General features: G+C 32.8%; 2 protein-coding genes across 2 annotated transcripts; one reads left to right on the forward strand and one right to left on the reverse strand.

Moving 5' to 3' along the window:
- The first annotated feature begins 383 nt into the window (after positions 1–383).
- On the forward strand, positions 384–1,939 carry LOC117914895 (uncharacterized protein At2g34160-like). The gene is made up of 5 exons (XM_034830412.1): positions 384–569; positions 1,008–1,056; positions 1,258–1,320; positions 1,418–1,482; positions 1,574–1,939. Exons 1-5 carry the CDS (start codon positions 426–428, stop codon positions 1,685–1,687), a joined length of 435 nt encoding a protein of 144 aa, XP_034686303.1. The 5' UTR covers positions 384–425; the 3' UTR covers positions 1,688–1,939.
- Positions 1,940–2,134: 195 nt separating this feature from the next.
- LOC117914894 (ureidoglycolate hydrolase) lies at positions 2,135–11,876 on the reverse strand. The gene is made up of 12 exons (XM_034830411.1): positions 11,550–11,876; positions 8,610–8,695; positions 6,682–6,756; positions 6,018–6,146; positions 5,221–5,307; positions 4,790–4,992; positions 4,603–4,705; positions 3,932–4,023; positions 3,645–3,707; positions 3,166–3,406; positions 2,780–2,820; positions 2,135–2,438 (listed from the first exon to the last, which is right to left on the reverse strand). The coding sequence occupies exons 1-12, from the start codon at positions 11,754–11,756 to the stop codon at positions 2,341–2,343; spliced, it is 1,425 nt and encodes a 474-aa protein (XP_034686302.1). The 5' UTR covers positions 11,757–11,876; the 3' UTR covers positions 2,135–2,340.
- Positions 11,877–17,309: the final 5,433 nt, after the last annotated feature.

Genomic DNA, 17,309 nt, shown 5'->3' on the forward strand with positions numbered 1-17,309 from the left:
ACGTATAAAAATATGCAAAATTTAATTTTTATTAATAACCTGAGTTTAGGATCAAAAAATCATCTTCAAAACAATTTGGGTGTTATAAAACAAGAATAAAATGAATATATATATATATATATATATATATATAACCAAACGACTTTTTAAATCCAAGGAGTGTACAAGGGCAAATCCGTACTTGTCAAATAACTGCCGTGCGCGTTTCAGTTTTGGCTAACCGTGATATTTCGTTTCTAACTTCCAAGCTAACTACCATACGAAGAGTCCAATCAGAGGCGAACACGCGTCCAATTACCATTGGGAGTCCACTCATCTCAGCTGCCTATATAATCAAGTAAACCCCACCGCTGTTTCAACTTCAACAATCCACAGAGAGCCTTCCCGCCATTTTTGCCCAGAGAGAGAGAGAGAAAGAGAGAGAGATGGAAGCCATTGTAGTTACAGAGAACTTGGAGGAATCAATGAAAAAATCGAGTCTTGGAAATGCTACTGAAACTCAGAAGAAAAACCGAATTCAAGTTTCTAATTCCAAGAAACCCCTCTTCTTCTACATCAATCTCGCCAAGGTATTTCAATTTTAACGCACATCCTCCTCTTTTTTTCTGTTTGGGTTTCACTTAAATTCATTGTTCGGTTGCTGATAAATTAATGTAAAAGAAATCTCGTGATCTCGAAGCCAAACGGAGAGTGAATGTGGGATTTTCTAGGTTTTTGGTTGGTTTCTTTGTTTGCTTTTGTGATGGGTTTGAGCTTTCATCTAGCATTTGTATGATATTGATTCATGACAGCACGGATTTTCAATGTTAATCTAGATTTTCTTTGCTTGGAATTATTGGAGAACTTTTGCTGTTCTAGCGTGATTGATTTGGATTCATACCGTTCTTGAATGGAGATTATCTTCATTATATATATGGATTGACTCCTTTGGCATGGAATAAGATTTAAATCATCTTTGAATCTTTTTCTTAACTGGGACTTGTTTAATGTTGCGTTCTATGTTGCAGAGGTACATAAAGCAATACAACGATGTGGAGCTCTCTGCCTTGGGAATGGGTACTTTCTCGAATACTTCTTGAGTGTCTTTTGCATATGAATTTCTTCTCAGAATCTGGAGTCATCCTTTCTTGAATATCTTTTCTCTTTCTTATGTCTTCTTGGGATGTTAATGGTAGTACCCTAATGCATGTTAATGTTGCAGAGTGATTCTTTCATTCTTTGATTGTTAATGTGTATCTCTACTGTGATATATTCCAGCTATTCCATCTGTAGTCACTATTGCTGAGATTCTGAAAAAAAATGGGGTGGCAACCCAGAAAAGTAAGAAGTCATTTCCTTATAAAGTAAACTTTCTTTTCCGTATGTGTGTTGGATGGCCTATCTATGGAAAAATTGACGTTTCTGGAAAATGGAACAGAGATTTTGACATCAACAGTAGACATGAAGTGGGAAATCAATGGAAGAACAGTTCAAAAGGCTAAGGTTGGTTTTGCTGGGTATTACCCATCTTTCAGTAATATTTACCCATAATGTGGTTGGTCTATCTATAATTTCTGGTTTATCTCTTTTATAGATTGAGATTGTGCTGGGGAAACCTGAGGATTCCGACAATCAGGCTGCATCCACCGCTGTGGCTGCTGCTGCTGCAGCAACTCCAGCAGAGGAGAATGCTGACAAGAAGGAATGACAAAGCTATTGTCATAGAGCTCCATTTTCTACATTCTTGATGTTCTTATGTGGTTGTTCTGGCTGATTGTTTTCTAGAGATATACATGGAATAGGTGGCTAAGTTCTAGTTAGAGCTGCTGCTAACATGATCATGAAATTGAGATCAAATGCAGATTGTGGTGGAGGGCAGATCTAACGGAACCTTGGCATATGTGCACTTCCCTTTGTTTCTATTTTCATCCCTGTAACATTGTTAAAGAGTTCAGATATACTCTTCTTGTTCCCTTCAAAAATGTATAGTTTCATGGCAATAGCAAATGAGCATTCATCAACTGTTTCATGGCAAATGGGCATTCGTCTACTGAGTTTTTACAACTCTTACATTCAATATAAGGCTACGGCAGTTTGAGACAAAGAAACTGATTTTCTTCAGTTCATAGACATTATAACTACAACTAGCTCTAACTTTTGCAGAAGGAATGGACGTTGATTGGGCTACTAAATCAGCTTCATATTTTACAATAATGTTAATCTCACATGGAAATCAAATATAAGTCTCAGTAGAAAAAATGTGCCATAACTAATAAACAAAGGAAGCATATTGAGCAGCTAGAAACACGGCTTTATTGCTGCTAGAAACACGGCATTATTGAGAACTGTGGATGAGATGCATTAGTACAGGGACAACTTGGTGAGTGTTAGTGCTAATACCTTGACCCCATTTGCTATATCCTCAATGGAAGCATATTCTTCAGGCTTGTGGCTATATCCTGCAAAACCGAATAGATATGAGTACTGATTAGTTTGTTCTGCATGCTACCTCATCAACACTAGTAGCCTCCAATGTCCCTACAGGTTCCCCTTAGTGTTGAGTGTGCTGTTGAATGTGCACTCATGCAAGGGCGTTATCAAACCAAAGAAATCAGTATGTTTCACATAATTCAACCAACACAAATACTGGAGAAAAGGGTGCAATCAGAAACCAATCATGCACATTCCATAATGAATTCTTTTTTGAGAAAACTAAAGGAAATTACCATCACTATTTAAACATGGTATAAAAGGTTATGAAAGAATTTCAGTTGTAGCGAAGAGAGATGATAGCTCATACCTTTGTAACATGGAATGAATATCATACCCATTGGAGATATTCTGCAAGGAATATGACATTACAAGATCAGCAGCTATTTGCAGTTAAGAAAACCAAGAGCAAACTATTTTCAGTACCATCTGAAATCTTTAAGACCACATTAAATAGGAATGCTAATCTGAAGTTCACAATGTTTCAATCATGCAATTTTCCTCACATTTTTCATCTTAAAATGCTCATCATCATCAGGTAACTCAAAGGTCCAAAACTATCCAACATTTCGTTATATAAGATAAATATCTGGAGAGACCCATCTGGGACCAAATCTTCTGTTTACAAGGTATGCATAAAGAATGTGGGGGACCCATAGCAGTCAAAGTATCAAAGGAACTCTTCCTCTCTCTTACCTGGCCATGAACAGCGAATCATGGTAAGCTCTGCTAATCATCAACTTGTGCGATAGGTTTAGCTCTTGAGATGCAGCTTGCATTGCCTCTGTTATTGATTTATCTGAAAGTGCTGGTGGATCTTGATTGATGATTTTAAATTCTGATAGCCTGACCCCACGGTTCTTGGCTATAGTTATAGCAGACTGATGGGTTTTCTCAATTACAGTGTTCCTTCGCATTTCATTGATGTCGCGTGTGTCTGTCAAATGTCGAAAAGTTCTAAGAAAATAGAAAAGGACTACACATCACATAGCATAAATCATTGATTGGACAGAGATAATGTAATCTTATATACGAAGAGTACCTACTATCGAGTAGAAAGGTTAGAAATATATACTACTAAGCCTTCATATGGCAGAACCATCAGGACAAACACCATTGGCTACTCGGTAACTGTAGCTTGTCCTGGAAAACTTATTTAGTAAAAAGAACCCTACCAATTTCTAGATGTGATTTGCTTGGAATGCTGTTGATTGCTCCAGGATGCAGCTCCAGAATACCTGGGGAGACAGGGATTTATCACTTGACTCTGAGCTTTGGAAGAATGAAGGAAACAAATAAAAGGTAAAGCATTAATTGTTTTACTAGATCTAGCCTATGAAAAGAAAAATTAATTGTTCTATGAGATACATATAGATATCAATATATATAATAAAATTCAGTATGTAATAACCAAACTATATTCCTGCACTTGGACATCAGGAATGAAGAAAACATGACTCACCCACAGTACCAACAGTATCAATAGATCCAGATTCTAACACATGTTTCTCAACAGCTAGTGCTAACTCTGCAGCTGCCAATCCTGCATCATTTCTGCTCCAATCATACATATAACAGTAAAAGATCTTGTTCAGCACAATAAAATAACTAAATTATAAAATTACTTCTACAAGGCTTCAAATTTTGACAGCTAAGAGAACAATACCACTGAGTATATAAGGAAAGCAATTAGTAATATGTCTTTTTTATATATTTTCCGATGTTCTCTTTCCAGAACTAAAGGGTATGAAATAGAAGTAGAGATACATGTGGTTCATGTAAAAACAAATTCAAAATGAAAAGCAAGACTTCTAATATTGTGAAATTTTTTTAACACAAGCTAAACATAATCAACCTCAATAGTGAAGGAGAAACTTCAACCAAAAAAAAAAAGTTGAAAGAGAAACAAGAACCTGAATGAGGAAAACATACAAGTATGTTCAGTTCAAGCAACTACATGATGAGTGGAAATATCATATATACATACATACACACACACATACATACATATATGTGTGTGTGTATTAAAGAGACAAAAAAAGAACTTATGATAGAGGAACTATGCATCAAGAGTTGACATTTTTTTACAGGAGCACGGAGTGGTGTTTGCCTAGGCATCTAGAAAATCATCACCTATTTGGCATCAAGACAGCACCCGCATGGCCTCCATTGCCTTCAAAATCCACTTTGATACTTGCAGGGGCAGCAATGGCAGTTACAATGCCAATAGATATTCCTGCATCAAAACATAGACCAATAAATGGGAGTTTTGAAAGTTGTGGCTGTGAAAAGAATAAAATGAGAACAGAAAGAGGCCTACCTTCCTCCTCCAAAATGGGGCCTTGCTCTATATGCAACTCCACAAAAGCAGAATAGCTTCCTTTCTTCAAAAACACACTGGACAAATCCTCTTCATCATTTGCATACCCAGCAGCTCTGGCAGCATCAAAAAAGGATATGTTTTGACTATCAACAACTGTCTCAAGAGATTTCATAAGCGCTTCATTCCCGGCCAATAAGCGACTGCACATTTAAGATAACATATCATATCCCCAAGGAAAGTAAACTAAAAAACAAGATAATGTAATCCATCCGCCCTCCATTAGAGGAGAACCAGTGTGATGATTCACAATGTAAGTTTCTATTTGGAAAGATAAAGTCAATAAATTAATAGAAATAACTGCAGAAAGAATGGATGTGAATATACTGAGTGATATAGTTGTCAGTTTGTAACCATAGTATGGTCCTAACCTTCCCAAGCAGCTGATCCCAAAGCGTGTAGGCTCTTCTGAAGTGAACAAGATCACCTCTAGTGACCTTCTAGGTTTGAAACCAGACCTGTAAAATTCAGATTCAGCATAATATAGGAAAGCTATTAATATAGATTAACTTAGAAGCAGCCTAATAAGTTTTAAGAAAGTGTTCATATTTCCTAAAATCATGAAAATTCTTTTAACACATTCCCAAAGTTCAAAGAAATTAATTCAAAACTCTCAATTCAGTACCATATGTGAACTGAAATTAAAGAGATATGGCCATTTACACCATTAAGTTTTCAAAAGAAAACTCAAAACCTACAAAATAAGAGATTAAATCAAGAAACTGAGATGGCAAACTTTGCTAAAAATCATATCAAGAGGACTTCACAGTATATTTGGGTGCAGAGACAGGTAATGCTCCAAGCCCCTTGGTGGACAATTTGGGATTGTGAATCCATGCTGTGATCAACCTACCTCTTTACAGCAACATTTGGGCTCAACTTTCATTTGCAAGAGGATGCCTTTGTTAGGCACAGCTTAATGCTGACACCGAACTGGGTAAAGCACACGGGCAGTTAATCCAATATACTTTGTGCATAAAAACTGTGCTACCCATTTGCATTTATATTCATGAACACTGTAAAAACAGAAACTTTCTGATGCTAGATGAGCATGCTAAAGCGTCCTAGACTTGCCTACTTCATAGCTTCAATGTGATAATCTATTTCCATCATTTGCAACATATCATCTTAGAGATCCACATTTACAACAGTAAAGCAAGTTGCACACCTTCTTAGAACGTTAATGGCTTCTATTGCACCCAAAACACCGACGACCCCATCATATTTCCCAGAGTATGGAATAGCATCAATGTGAGAACCTGTTGCAACAGCAGTAAGCTCTGGTTCATAACCTTCCCTGCGTAAAGGGAAATAAGATGAAGAGCTTGATCAGATACAGTTGAAACAAGAAGAAAACTAATGGAAACAATAGCAAAGAATTAAATAATGTGACCTAAGAAAGAGAACAAATAAAGTCCAGCATATCCTCAAAGTCTAAAATAGTCAACCAATAGAAAAGAGGCGACTATGCAAGAATGATGGCACAGAAAGCAGAGGGAATCATTAGGAACAGATAACCATATATAAATTGGAGTTATAACAGAATTAGATTTGCAACCCATGAGATACAATTTCTTAGTTTGCATTCTACAAGTGTCATCTCAAAGGGAATAAAGATAATATTTCTGGACTGAGTGGGCTTGGGGGAACAAGGTGCCCTGTTTGCACCATCTGACAACAAGAAAAAGAACAAGAACACCAATAACAAAAAAGCCTTATGTTCCAACTATTTCAGGTCTGCTACATGATCATTGTATACTCTGTTCAGCTCCATCTAGGGCATGGCCTCCATTAAATTGCTAAGAATACAATTTCAAGAAAAAATGACTTACCATCGACCAAATATGTTACCAACAGCATCCTCTCGAACAAAGAGACCAGAGAGACCCATCAAGTTTTTAATGTATCTGCAATTGGATATTGAAGAAAAAAAAAACCTGTAAGACATACAAGCAATCATGCAAACAAGGTAAATTTGGAGACAGAAATGCAGGTATGGGTTTAACTCAACCAATACCTTCACAGAATTAAACTGGATAAAATATTCTTAGTTATCAGTCAGAACAAGACAATAGTTTCCTTAAACAATGGGTAAAAAAGTTTACAGAAAGGTACACATGTATAATATATCCAACTTGGAAATCCTATGGAAAACCAAATTTAGGAAAAGTTTCAGAACCTAAAAAAGAGAACCATAACAGTAATTGCTGAGTTGAGGTTGATAAAGTGATGTGTCTCCAAGCTTTTATTTTTATTTACCTATTTCAACTTGAAGGCAACCACAAGACCTATTACACCCACCACCCCCTGGCCCCCAGGAAAAAAATCCAAATACAAAAGAAAAAAAAATAAAATAAAGCAGAACAAAAACCTAGAATGGGAAAAAACCTACTCCTGCAAAATAAGATAACCCCAAATTGTACAAAAGAGAAGCAGCCCTCCAGACAAGCAAATATGAGAGCTGAAACCACCAACTGCAAAGAATGTGAATGCGTGTTTGTACATACACATGCACAAACAGTTTGATTCTCTCCACATCTTTATCACCATTTTTTATATGTGTGGCCATCAACTTCAGCAGATGAGAAAGGACAAATTGGAGGGAATCAAGGTAAAGAAGTGGGTGATGCATCAAATGAATCAGGCAAAAGAACTTAATCCAATAAAAGAGCCATTTCAGAACCTTGTTTACTGTCCAATTCCCCAATATGTTAGACATCATGAAAATTTGTAACAGGAAGGCACAGGCTTTCATTTAATTAGCTCACTGTTGAGATAAGCCAACACTTTGCAATGCAATGTTAATGCATGGGCATTAGTTGCCATTGATCTTGAGGCATGAGGCAATATGTTATTTGTGTTGGCCAATGCTGAGGTGAAAAGCCCAATCATCATTGAGCTCCCTTTGGAGCTTTTCATAATCATCACAAATAAACATGCTACTGAAGCATAAAAAGGAAAAGTGGAAATATATTTATCACAGTGAAATAAGAGCTCCAAGCACCAAATAAAAAAATAAATTAAATTAAAATAAAATAAATAAATAGAAACACGCCAAGAATGGAGCTTCTTCTTAGAAACAGTCAAATATCCAAACTCGGAATTTTGCAAGTCCAATTTCCACTATTAACTTTGTTGTGTCTGAGTTAGTACTTAAGGAAGCATCAATGAAAGCTTCTTCTTTGCATCATTGTATATATATACACACATGTATAATCAAACAACGAAGAACATAAAAGATAAAGAAGGTTTGTGTGAATATGTATGTTTGCATGGATGTGTGTTTGCATGGGGGTGTGTGTGCATGTGTAGTGAGTGAGGAAGTGAGAGAGAGAGAGAGAGAGAGAGAGAGGAGGTAAAGTAATTGTGAAAATGCACTTAACACATATCTCAATAGATAGCTAACACATTAGACAACAAGTCAACCATGGAGGCTTATTCTTTGTTTAACATCTCTGCCAGCATAAGTCAACAGATTCATACATGCTGGTAAGATCGTATTTAACCAGTAAATCAATTTATCAATCCATATGATAGCAAAGATATTACAATACGTTGATACATCTTGACTATATTTTATTACTAAAATTTTCTTTAAAATTATGCAATTTAACAACAAACAAATTTCCTCCTCCAGAGCATACCAGACTTCCAAACAAAGTTTATGACTGAAGTCCTAGTTTTGAACACAATAAACAGCATATGTATTCCTTAGCCTTTGTCTTTTTTTCCCCCTGTTTTTATCTCTCCCTATAAATACCTGCGAGCGAATACATCCATCTTGCTGTACAGAATCCTAGTTACTGATGGGGAAGGTGTATCAGAGAAACTTGATAGCTCATCAATCTGAGGAAAGAAAAAAAATCATAAGATAAAGTCAGACTCTAAACAGTAATACACACTTAGAAACATGTTGTCTTTGCATGCGTACATGTACATCTGAAAGAAACAAACAGGAGGTGCATCCACTACAAGTCTGCAAGAACATCTTTTAAACAAAAAACCGTTTCACGTATCTACTGAGATAAATTAATTCAAATTATTTATTTCATCTATATGCTCAAAGTAATAGAAACTATCACACAACACTGCATGAGCATGTGCACTTGCACTCACATAGAGGAATGTATAGAGGCAAATGAGCCCATTTCTTCCTATGATTGTTATTTTCTATTGCATGCTTGTACACTCACAGAGAGATATCAAGATGCAGGAACCCACTTCTTCCTACCATTGCTAATTTGCTATAATTCACTGCATGGGAATGCAATCTCAAGATGGACATGGGACCACTTCTCCTTATCATTGCTATGATTGACAGTGTAATTCAAGACATCAGCATCATCATTTTCTAAAATTCCCTTGTTCTAACCATGCATAATTAGAACTAATAGACCTGTTTAAATGCTACCAAAACTGCAATTATCTCATTAGAACTCCTACCCAGAACATGATCAACTCATGCAGTGTTTGAACATACCTTGAGAATTAACACAGCTAATTCCATGTACTTCATGTGTCATTCCAGAACAAGAGTTTTAGTGCAGAGGGTAGATGGTCTTTGGATGCAGGCTTGATTGCTAATGAGACTATAGATTCAAAGCAGAGGAGTTATAGAGTGGGATTAGTGTGCAGACTGTTTATAGAGAAGACCTATGATTATATTAACTACAGGTTTCTCCTTTCAGTAATGGAAAAAATGGATTTTGGGCATTCAAGGATAAGGTGGATTTATTATTGCATATCCACAATGAGACTTCCAGTGAATGATACAGCTATTTAATTTTTCCAGAATTCTAAGGATTTACATCAAGGTGAGCCACTCTCTTCTTATTCTTTTGTCTTGGTTACAGAACCTCTTAGCTGTTTCTTTTCAAGGGCAGAGTGTGAGGATTTATTAGTGGATTTAAGTTAGAAGGAGAAGGAATCTAACTTTGCTTTTCTTCAAGGTTAGCGAAGAATAACTGAGGTATTTGAGATGGATCAAAAATCAATTTATGGCAGAGCAAGATGATTACAATAGGTGAAATGGTGGAGTTAAGGGATTAGCCTATTTCTTGGGTTGTAGCGTTGGAAGCTTTACTGCTACCTATCTAGGCCTTCTTTTGAGAGTAGCTCATAGGCCCGATGCAGTATGGGATTCGGTTGAGGAGCACTTTAAACGGAGACTGGTCCCTTGGAAGAAACAATATTTGTTTGGGGAAGGGGGGAAGTGAAACTTATTAAAAGCACCTCCTCAAGTTCTTTGATCTATTTCATGTCCTTATTGTCATCTACAAGAAAGGGAGAGTCAACTTAGAAAAGATCCAAAGGGATTTCTAGCAAGGGATAATCTAGGGAGGAGAAAGATGACTGTCACGGAATTATCAGTGATGTTTGCAGATAAAAAGAATGGAGATTGGAAAGTTTGACACTCCAAATATCGCTTTGCTTGGTAGTGATTGTGGATATTTGTCAAGGCAATCTAAGGAAAATTTGGAGAGTTGGGCAATGGATGGTACTTGCAAGAGGTGAGAGAGATTTTCAATGTGGGGTTGTGGGAACCTATCACAGAGGAGTAGGAAGAGTTCAGAATTAGAACATTTATTTTGGTTAGGATCAGGACTAGGACCAAGTGTTGGTTAGGTAGTTGGATTCAGGAGAGCTTGTTTAAAGAGACTGTCCCATCAGTCTACAGTATTATCTCCACAAAAATGCTAGAGTACTGGATTTGTGGACAATTAGGGAGGGTCGAGGTCATCAGAGCCCTTGTTTTCAAAGGCATTTTCAGAATGAGGAGCTATAGGTGAGCACATTCAAGTTGTGAGTTTGGATGAACACAGTGGATTTGGGTGTTATAGAGGTGGAGGGGAGATGGGAGGGAAGGGACAGTTCCAGGTGAAGTCCTATTACAAATTCATGTGTTGTATGGACCTAAGGCAATTCCCTGATAAAGAGGCTTGGACAACTTGCGCACCCATGTTGGTATAGAAAATTCAGGACATGCATAAGCAGAGGAGGAAGTGTAGGACTGGCCCCCCTTAGCTTGTTTTGCTGCCTTTGGAGAGAGTGCAATGGTCGGATTTCAATGAGATGAATCTTTTTTACCAAAATTGAAGGGGACCATTATCAAAACCCCCTTGGATTGGTCTAGAGTCCAACAGGTAAGAGTGTCTTGCTTTTCGTTGGATTTCATTGATACTTCAAATTGGGAATGGTTGGATTGTGTTTTCTTCTTTTTTTGTTGCATTCTGTATACTTTTTATGTACATGCACCCCTTTCTCCTAGGAGCTTCTTAATACCTCTTCATTTATCTACCAAAGAAAAAAGGTTGTTAACGTAATTCAGAATCACCAAAGAAGAGAAACAGAGTGACCTAGATCGCCCTGGTTTCAAACCAATATTAAAAAATAAATAAATAAATCTAAAAACAAAAAACAAACCCATTTAAATTGAATCCAGAAACCAACGGTTTCATTTCCAGTTGATAGTAAAATACAATTTGTAAGGGCCATTGAAGGGCCCCATGAACACCCACTTCACGGCACCAAAAGCAATAACAGACAATAATAATCAATCAACATATCAGGAATAAAAATTGTTTCCAATCTCTCTTCCAATACCCAACTCAAGATAACCCAAAAAAACAAAAAAAAAAACTGAAACCCACATAATCAAACCACCAAGTAAATTACAATCCTTAAAATTCTCCAGTCATACCTGTTTCTGTAAACCTTGGGCATCGACAGAGAAGGAAGAGACGGTATCGACAGAGAAGGAAGAGACGGAGTCGGGTTCTTGAGTCGGGTACCCAGAGAACTGTTCCATAGTACTTCTTGTTGGATCTGCATCATAGTCAGCTAAGATTGCAGACAAGGAACAGAGCAAGAGGAAGAGCAGAGGAGTTGGAAAGAATTTCAGAAACATCTTCTGCGGAAGAGAGTGGAGAGTTGTGCAGTGGCGACTGGCGAGATGATTTGGAGGGATGGCTGTCACGGTTGCGGATTGGAACTAGTGCAACCGATAAGAGTGGCGTGGCTAATTTATTCAGTGAGTGCAAGTATGACAAGAAGCTGAGTTGGGTCACATGTGTGTATATATATATATATATACTTACGTATCCATTTGATGAAAAAAATTATTTTTAAAAAAGTTAAAGCATACACTTATTTTTATTTATTTTTTAAAAAATATGGTGTATGCAAAAATTGAGTTCAAATAAGAGTCATCTACCAATAGTACCCCGACAAGCTCAAGGGTCTTTACTAAGTAGATAAAGTAAATTATGATAATTAATTAATTAATTATATGAACAACAAAATGATAACGGAAGTAAATTACATTATATAAACTAAATGACAAAAGAATTGTTAAAAGTGATTTATTAAATTAATTTTTTTTAAATATTTAAAAAATTAATTTTTCAATAAATTTTAAAAGAGTTTATTAAAAATAAATTTGAATTAAGTTATTTATTTAAAAAAAGTATGTTTATTTTCAATTTATTTTTTTTTTATTTTTTTATTCAATAAAGTCATTGTTATTATCATTAAAAGATTCATTGAATGCAATTTTATTAAAAAAAATTAATTTGATTCTATTCAAAAGAAAATAATTTTTATTTACTCTTGCTGAAAAATAATAAAATTTTACAATATAAGAAAAGTGATTTCACAATTTATTTACAAAAATGGTTTTTTTTAACAAATTTTTTATAAGAGTTATTTCAAGACAATTTTATTTGCAATTAAATTGCTTCTTATAATTTTTATAAAAGTCAAGAATATTACAATTTTATTTAGAAAAATATTTAAATTCAATTCAATTTTATTAGTAAAAATGTTTTTTATTAAAAAAAATGACATTTTTACAAAAGTAATTCAATCTCTTTTTTATTTACCAAAAATGATTTATCATTTGATTTTGTAAGAAAAGATTTATTAGAAGAAAAAAGATTTTTATCTTTGTTTCCTTTCGGGAAAGGTTTTTTCCAACTTTATTAAAACAACTTTAGAAATTATCTTAATTCTATAAATAAATAAAAAAAAAAAAAACAGACTTCAAATTTATTATTTAAAACAAAGTTTGAAATTTATTTATTTTTTAAATTGAAAAGATTTTTATCCAATTTTATTTTTCTAAAAAAAAAAAATTCATAATTTTATTCACTCCAATTTTATTTTTGATATATATTAAAAAATTATTTTTGCATTTTCACAATTTTATCTAAAAGGAAAGAAGTTGACTTTTATTGCAAAATGATTTTCACAAATTTTATGTACAAAAAGATCTAAATTCAATTTTATTTGTCAAAAAATATGACTTTTGCAATTTGATTTAAAAATGTGATTTTTACAAATTTATTTTAAATAAGGAATTTTTACTTAACTTTTCCTAAAAAGTTTTTTTTACTTTATTAAAAAATAATTCTACCTTTAAAAAAAATCTTTATAAGTTTATCTAAAAGGACTTTTGCTTAAATTTTATTGAAAAAAAAAAACAATTTTGCAGTTTTTACGAAAAAAAAAATATTTTTTTTTTACATATTTATTTACCAAAGATGTTTTAATTCAAGTTTATTTCTAAAAAGAGATTTTACAACTTTTATGAAAAGCAAGATGTTTATAAATTTATCTACCAAACTTTTTCACAACTTTTATTAATATAACAACAACAACAACAATAATAATAATAATAATAATTTTATAAAAAAAAAATCAACAATTTTATCTAAAAACGAATTTTGCTTAACTTTACTAAAAATGATTTTTACATTTTATTTAAGAATCATCTTTACAAATTATTTAGAAAAAGAATTTTTACAAATTTATTTAAAAAGGAAATTTTTGTTATTTAAGAAAATTGTTTTTTTACAGATGATTTTAAAATATTGCTACACATTTATTTACAAAAATGCATTCCTAATTGATTTTTATTTAAAAATGACTTTTGCTTGATTTTTTATTGTAAAAAAAATTATTTTTACAATTTTATAAGAAAAATTACTTTAAAAAATGATTTTTGATTTCTTTATGTTATTACAAGTGAAAAAAGGTTTAAGTTTTATTGTTATTCCAGAGTAAAAAATATATATATTTTACTTTATTAAAAATGTAATTTTTGAAAATAAGGTAAAATAAAATAAGAAAAGGATTTCATCAATTTAAATTTTATTAAAAAGGCAGTTGTTTTAAGTTTTATAAGAGAAATATTTTGCAATTTATTAAAATGGAATATTTTAATTTTATGAGAAAAAAAAGTTTTATTTTATAAACTAAACAAAAAAGGGTTTTATATTTTAAGAAAATGACTATATGGATTTATTTTTTAGAAATAGTTTTTTAAAAGAAAAAAAAGAGGTGAAGGATTTATTAAAAAAACCAGTTTGTTAAAAATATGAAGGAAAAAAAAATCAATATCCCAAATAAAAAATACATAAGACCCATTACCAAGCAACAACCCAAATCAATAAGGCCCAAATGAAGCTCAAGCCAAATGAATTCAATTAGGCCCAAACACATGTCTGAATCAAAATGTAAGCTTGAATCTTAAAATAAACCAAGCCTAAATCACAAATTATGCAAACAAATCCAAACCTAATATGTAAAACCCATAAACAAAACCCAATATCTGAAAATTAAAAAATTAAAGGTTTTTACCTTGTTCTTGGAATTCAAAGATGAGGAAATCCGGTAGTTGTGTGAGAAGGTGAGATAGGTGTCATTGGACTGGTGGTGGCAAGTTAGTGGTGACGTGATAAGAAAAGAAAAAAAAATGAAAGGGAGAGAGAGAGAGAGAGAGAGAAAGTGGTGAAATGAGAGGATAGTGGAAAGTTGGGTGGTGGTCCACTGGCTGATGATGATTGACCGATAATCGATCGATAGGTGGTGTGATGCAATAGGCCTTGGGTGTAAAGAGAAAATAAACAAAAGAAAAAGAAAAAAAAAAGAAAGGAACGAAGAGAGAGAGAGAAAAGAGTATTGGGATTGAGTTCTTAAAAATATGACATCATATGACAAATAAATATTCATTTGTAGATTTATTTATTTATGTTTTTTGGTTGCCTTTTATCATTTTTTACATTAATTAGTTATTTGATGATACACTCTCAATATCACTTGCATTGTACATGATTGAAATGTATTAAGAGTTGCATAGAATATCCAAATTATGGGTTCCTTACAGAGTGATAAGTTGTTCATAATTAGTTCATAAATTTGGATAATTCATCTAAAACTGTAGTGCACTACCTCTTAATTAGAGAGATAACTTATTTAGATCGTCAAGATGGTTTTCCCATGATAAGTACACCAATGTATACGATATACACTAGATATAATCTACGTTAAATCATGACGTAAGATTATCAATTATTATGATTTACTAAACTACTATAATGCATGAACTCTTAATCTTAAGAAGATATTAAGTTCGTGCCAAAGTCAATAGGAAGTTTTGACTCATGGGTGAGACCATAAAGTAGTCATATATCATTATGATTTACCAAGTTACTATAATACATAAACTTTTCAACCTTGAGAAGATATCGAGTTTGTGCCAAAGTCAATAAGAAGTTTTGACCCATGGGTGAGACCATAAGGTAGTCATGTATCCTTATGGATTAAGTCACTATTGATAGAGGTTGGTGATAATAGGTATTTTCAATCAAGACACTATGATAATTCATGGATTGAAACAATGTGTCTCCCTGGATGATCTCGAAGACTATGATTATAACATTTTTTTTAAGTGAAAATTTGACATATGCTCATTAGAATTATAGTATGTCAGTTGATCACATAATAAATGAGATTTGTAACTCAATGATTGAACATGTAATCTTGATAGGTGATAACACTACTTTATTAGATTACGGATACCAATTCATGTGTAGTCTGCATGTAGTGGATAATAAGTCATAGATATGAAACTATGTCATGTTATTGTTTACATAAGGTATTAGAGTACAATTGATTTTTTTTAGTGGAATGTTGAATCAACTTCAAATTTAGATTTTAAGGGAGTCGATACTCTTATGGGTCTCAATGGTCCCTATTTTGAATTCATATATCATTATGATGTGGTTTATGATGATTAAATTAGTTATTGGTTTACTTTTGTGCATAAAGATATTTTAGTAATTATGATATATTACACAAGATATAGTGAATAAGTTCTTTGGATTGGGCTACTAAATACTACTTAAAACTCGTTTAAAAGGTTTTGAATTGAAAAAGATAATTGTTAATAAATAAAAGGGCCTAATCAATTAAGGGTGGATTGAATGGGCTCAATCGGTTGGATTACCCTTTCCCAATCAAGGATCGGTTAAGGGGTGCAAAATTTTCTCTCTCTTTCAGAAGGGTTGTTTTCTCGATTGAGAGAAATCCTTTCCTAATTGAGGGAAACTCTTTCTCGATCGAGAACACCCTTTTTCTAGTCGAACCTTAATAGTCACATGCTAAACATTAAATGCCTAAAGACTAGTCAATCGATCAAATTGGATCTCGACCAAGAAAGGCTTTTGATATAGCCAACGATTAATTTGAGCTTTCTTCCATATTTAAAGACTCTAACCTTAATTATTTTTAATAACTCAAATTTTCCTAAACTTTTCTTGAATATATTTAAGCATTGGAAGAGTGTTTTTGAATTCATTTTGTTCTAAAACTTGCATATCATTATTGTGTCACTCGATCCTAGTTTATCTTATATCATTCTAGCCTAAATTTTATACTAGGATTTGTGAGAATATTTCTTATCTTTATTTGTAAATCTTTGAAAAGAAAAATCCAAATGTGAATTATCACTTAAGAATTCTCAATTGTACGACATTACTTAAGAGATTGTTCAAGAGTGAGGTGTTTATTAAGGATCGTAAAAGGTGTTTGGAATCAAAAGTTTAAGAGAGTTAATAGGAATCATAATCTAATTGTATTGTCTAAAGGTTTAACTTAGAAGCTTTGGATTAATGAAACCTCAAGTTTGAAATTGAAGTTAGAAGAAAGTGGATGTAGGTTGGGTTACCTCAAATCATTATAAAAATATTATGTTTGCATTCTCTCTTTCCTAATATTTTTAATTTACATGCAATTGTTTTTTCATTATATTTACTATATGTTTACATATAATTATCTCTTACATTCACATAATTTAAATTCACACCCTCTTTATGGTGCTTACCTTAAATTGGATTAGTTAATTTTCTAACACATCTTATATAAAATCACTATTATTTTCTTATTTTTAAAGTTCTATTTTGTATTTTAGAATTTAGAAAATAGTAAGAGTCTTCTTATAAAATACAGTGACACATATATTTTAAAAGTAGAAAACACTAGTAACTTGTATTTAAAATATAATAATTTTTATGATAAAAATATTAATTTATCTTATAATTTTTTAAACAAATTTTAAAAGTATTTAATTTTTTTTTTAAAGTATGACTAATATTATAGTTTATATTTTCTGATGTTAAAA

This window comes from Vitis riparia, chromosome 5, assembly GCF_004353265.1.
Source record: "Vitis riparia cultivar Riparia Gloire de Montpellier isolate 1030 chromosome 5, EGFV_Vit.rip_1.0, whole genome shotgun sequence".
NCBI classification, from domain to species: Eukaryota; Viridiplantae; Streptophyta; class Magnoliopsida; order Vitales; family Vitaceae; genus Vitis; species Vitis riparia.

Excerpts from the sequence above, each read along its gene's own strand:
- LOC117914895 (XM_034830412.1), top strand. The coding sequence starts at position 426 with ATGGAAGCCATTGTAGTTACAGAGAACTTGGAGGAATCAATGAAAAAA. Across the intron at positions 1,057-1,257 it reads GCTCTCTGCCTTGGGAATGG|CTATTCCATCTGTAGTCACT; the intron begins GTACTTTCTCGA and ends GATATATTCCAG. Across the intron at positions 1,321-1,417 it reads TGGGGTGGCAACCCAGAAAA|AGATTTTGACATCAACAGTA; the intron begins GTAAGAAGTCAT and ends AAAATGGAACAG.
- LOC117914894 (XM_034830411.1), bottom strand. The coding sequence starts at position 11,756 with ATGTTTCTGAAATTCTTTCCAACTCCTCTGCTCTTCCTCTTGCTCTGT. Across the intron at positions 4,993-5,220 it reads GGGATCAGCTGCTTGGGAAG|TCGCTTATTGGCCGGGAATG; the intron begins GTTAGGACCATA and ends TTAAATGTGCAG. Across the intron at positions 4,024-4,602 it reads GCTGTCTTGATGCCAAATAG|AAATGATGCAGGATTGGCAG; the intron begins GTGATGATTTTC and ends TGATTGGAGCAG.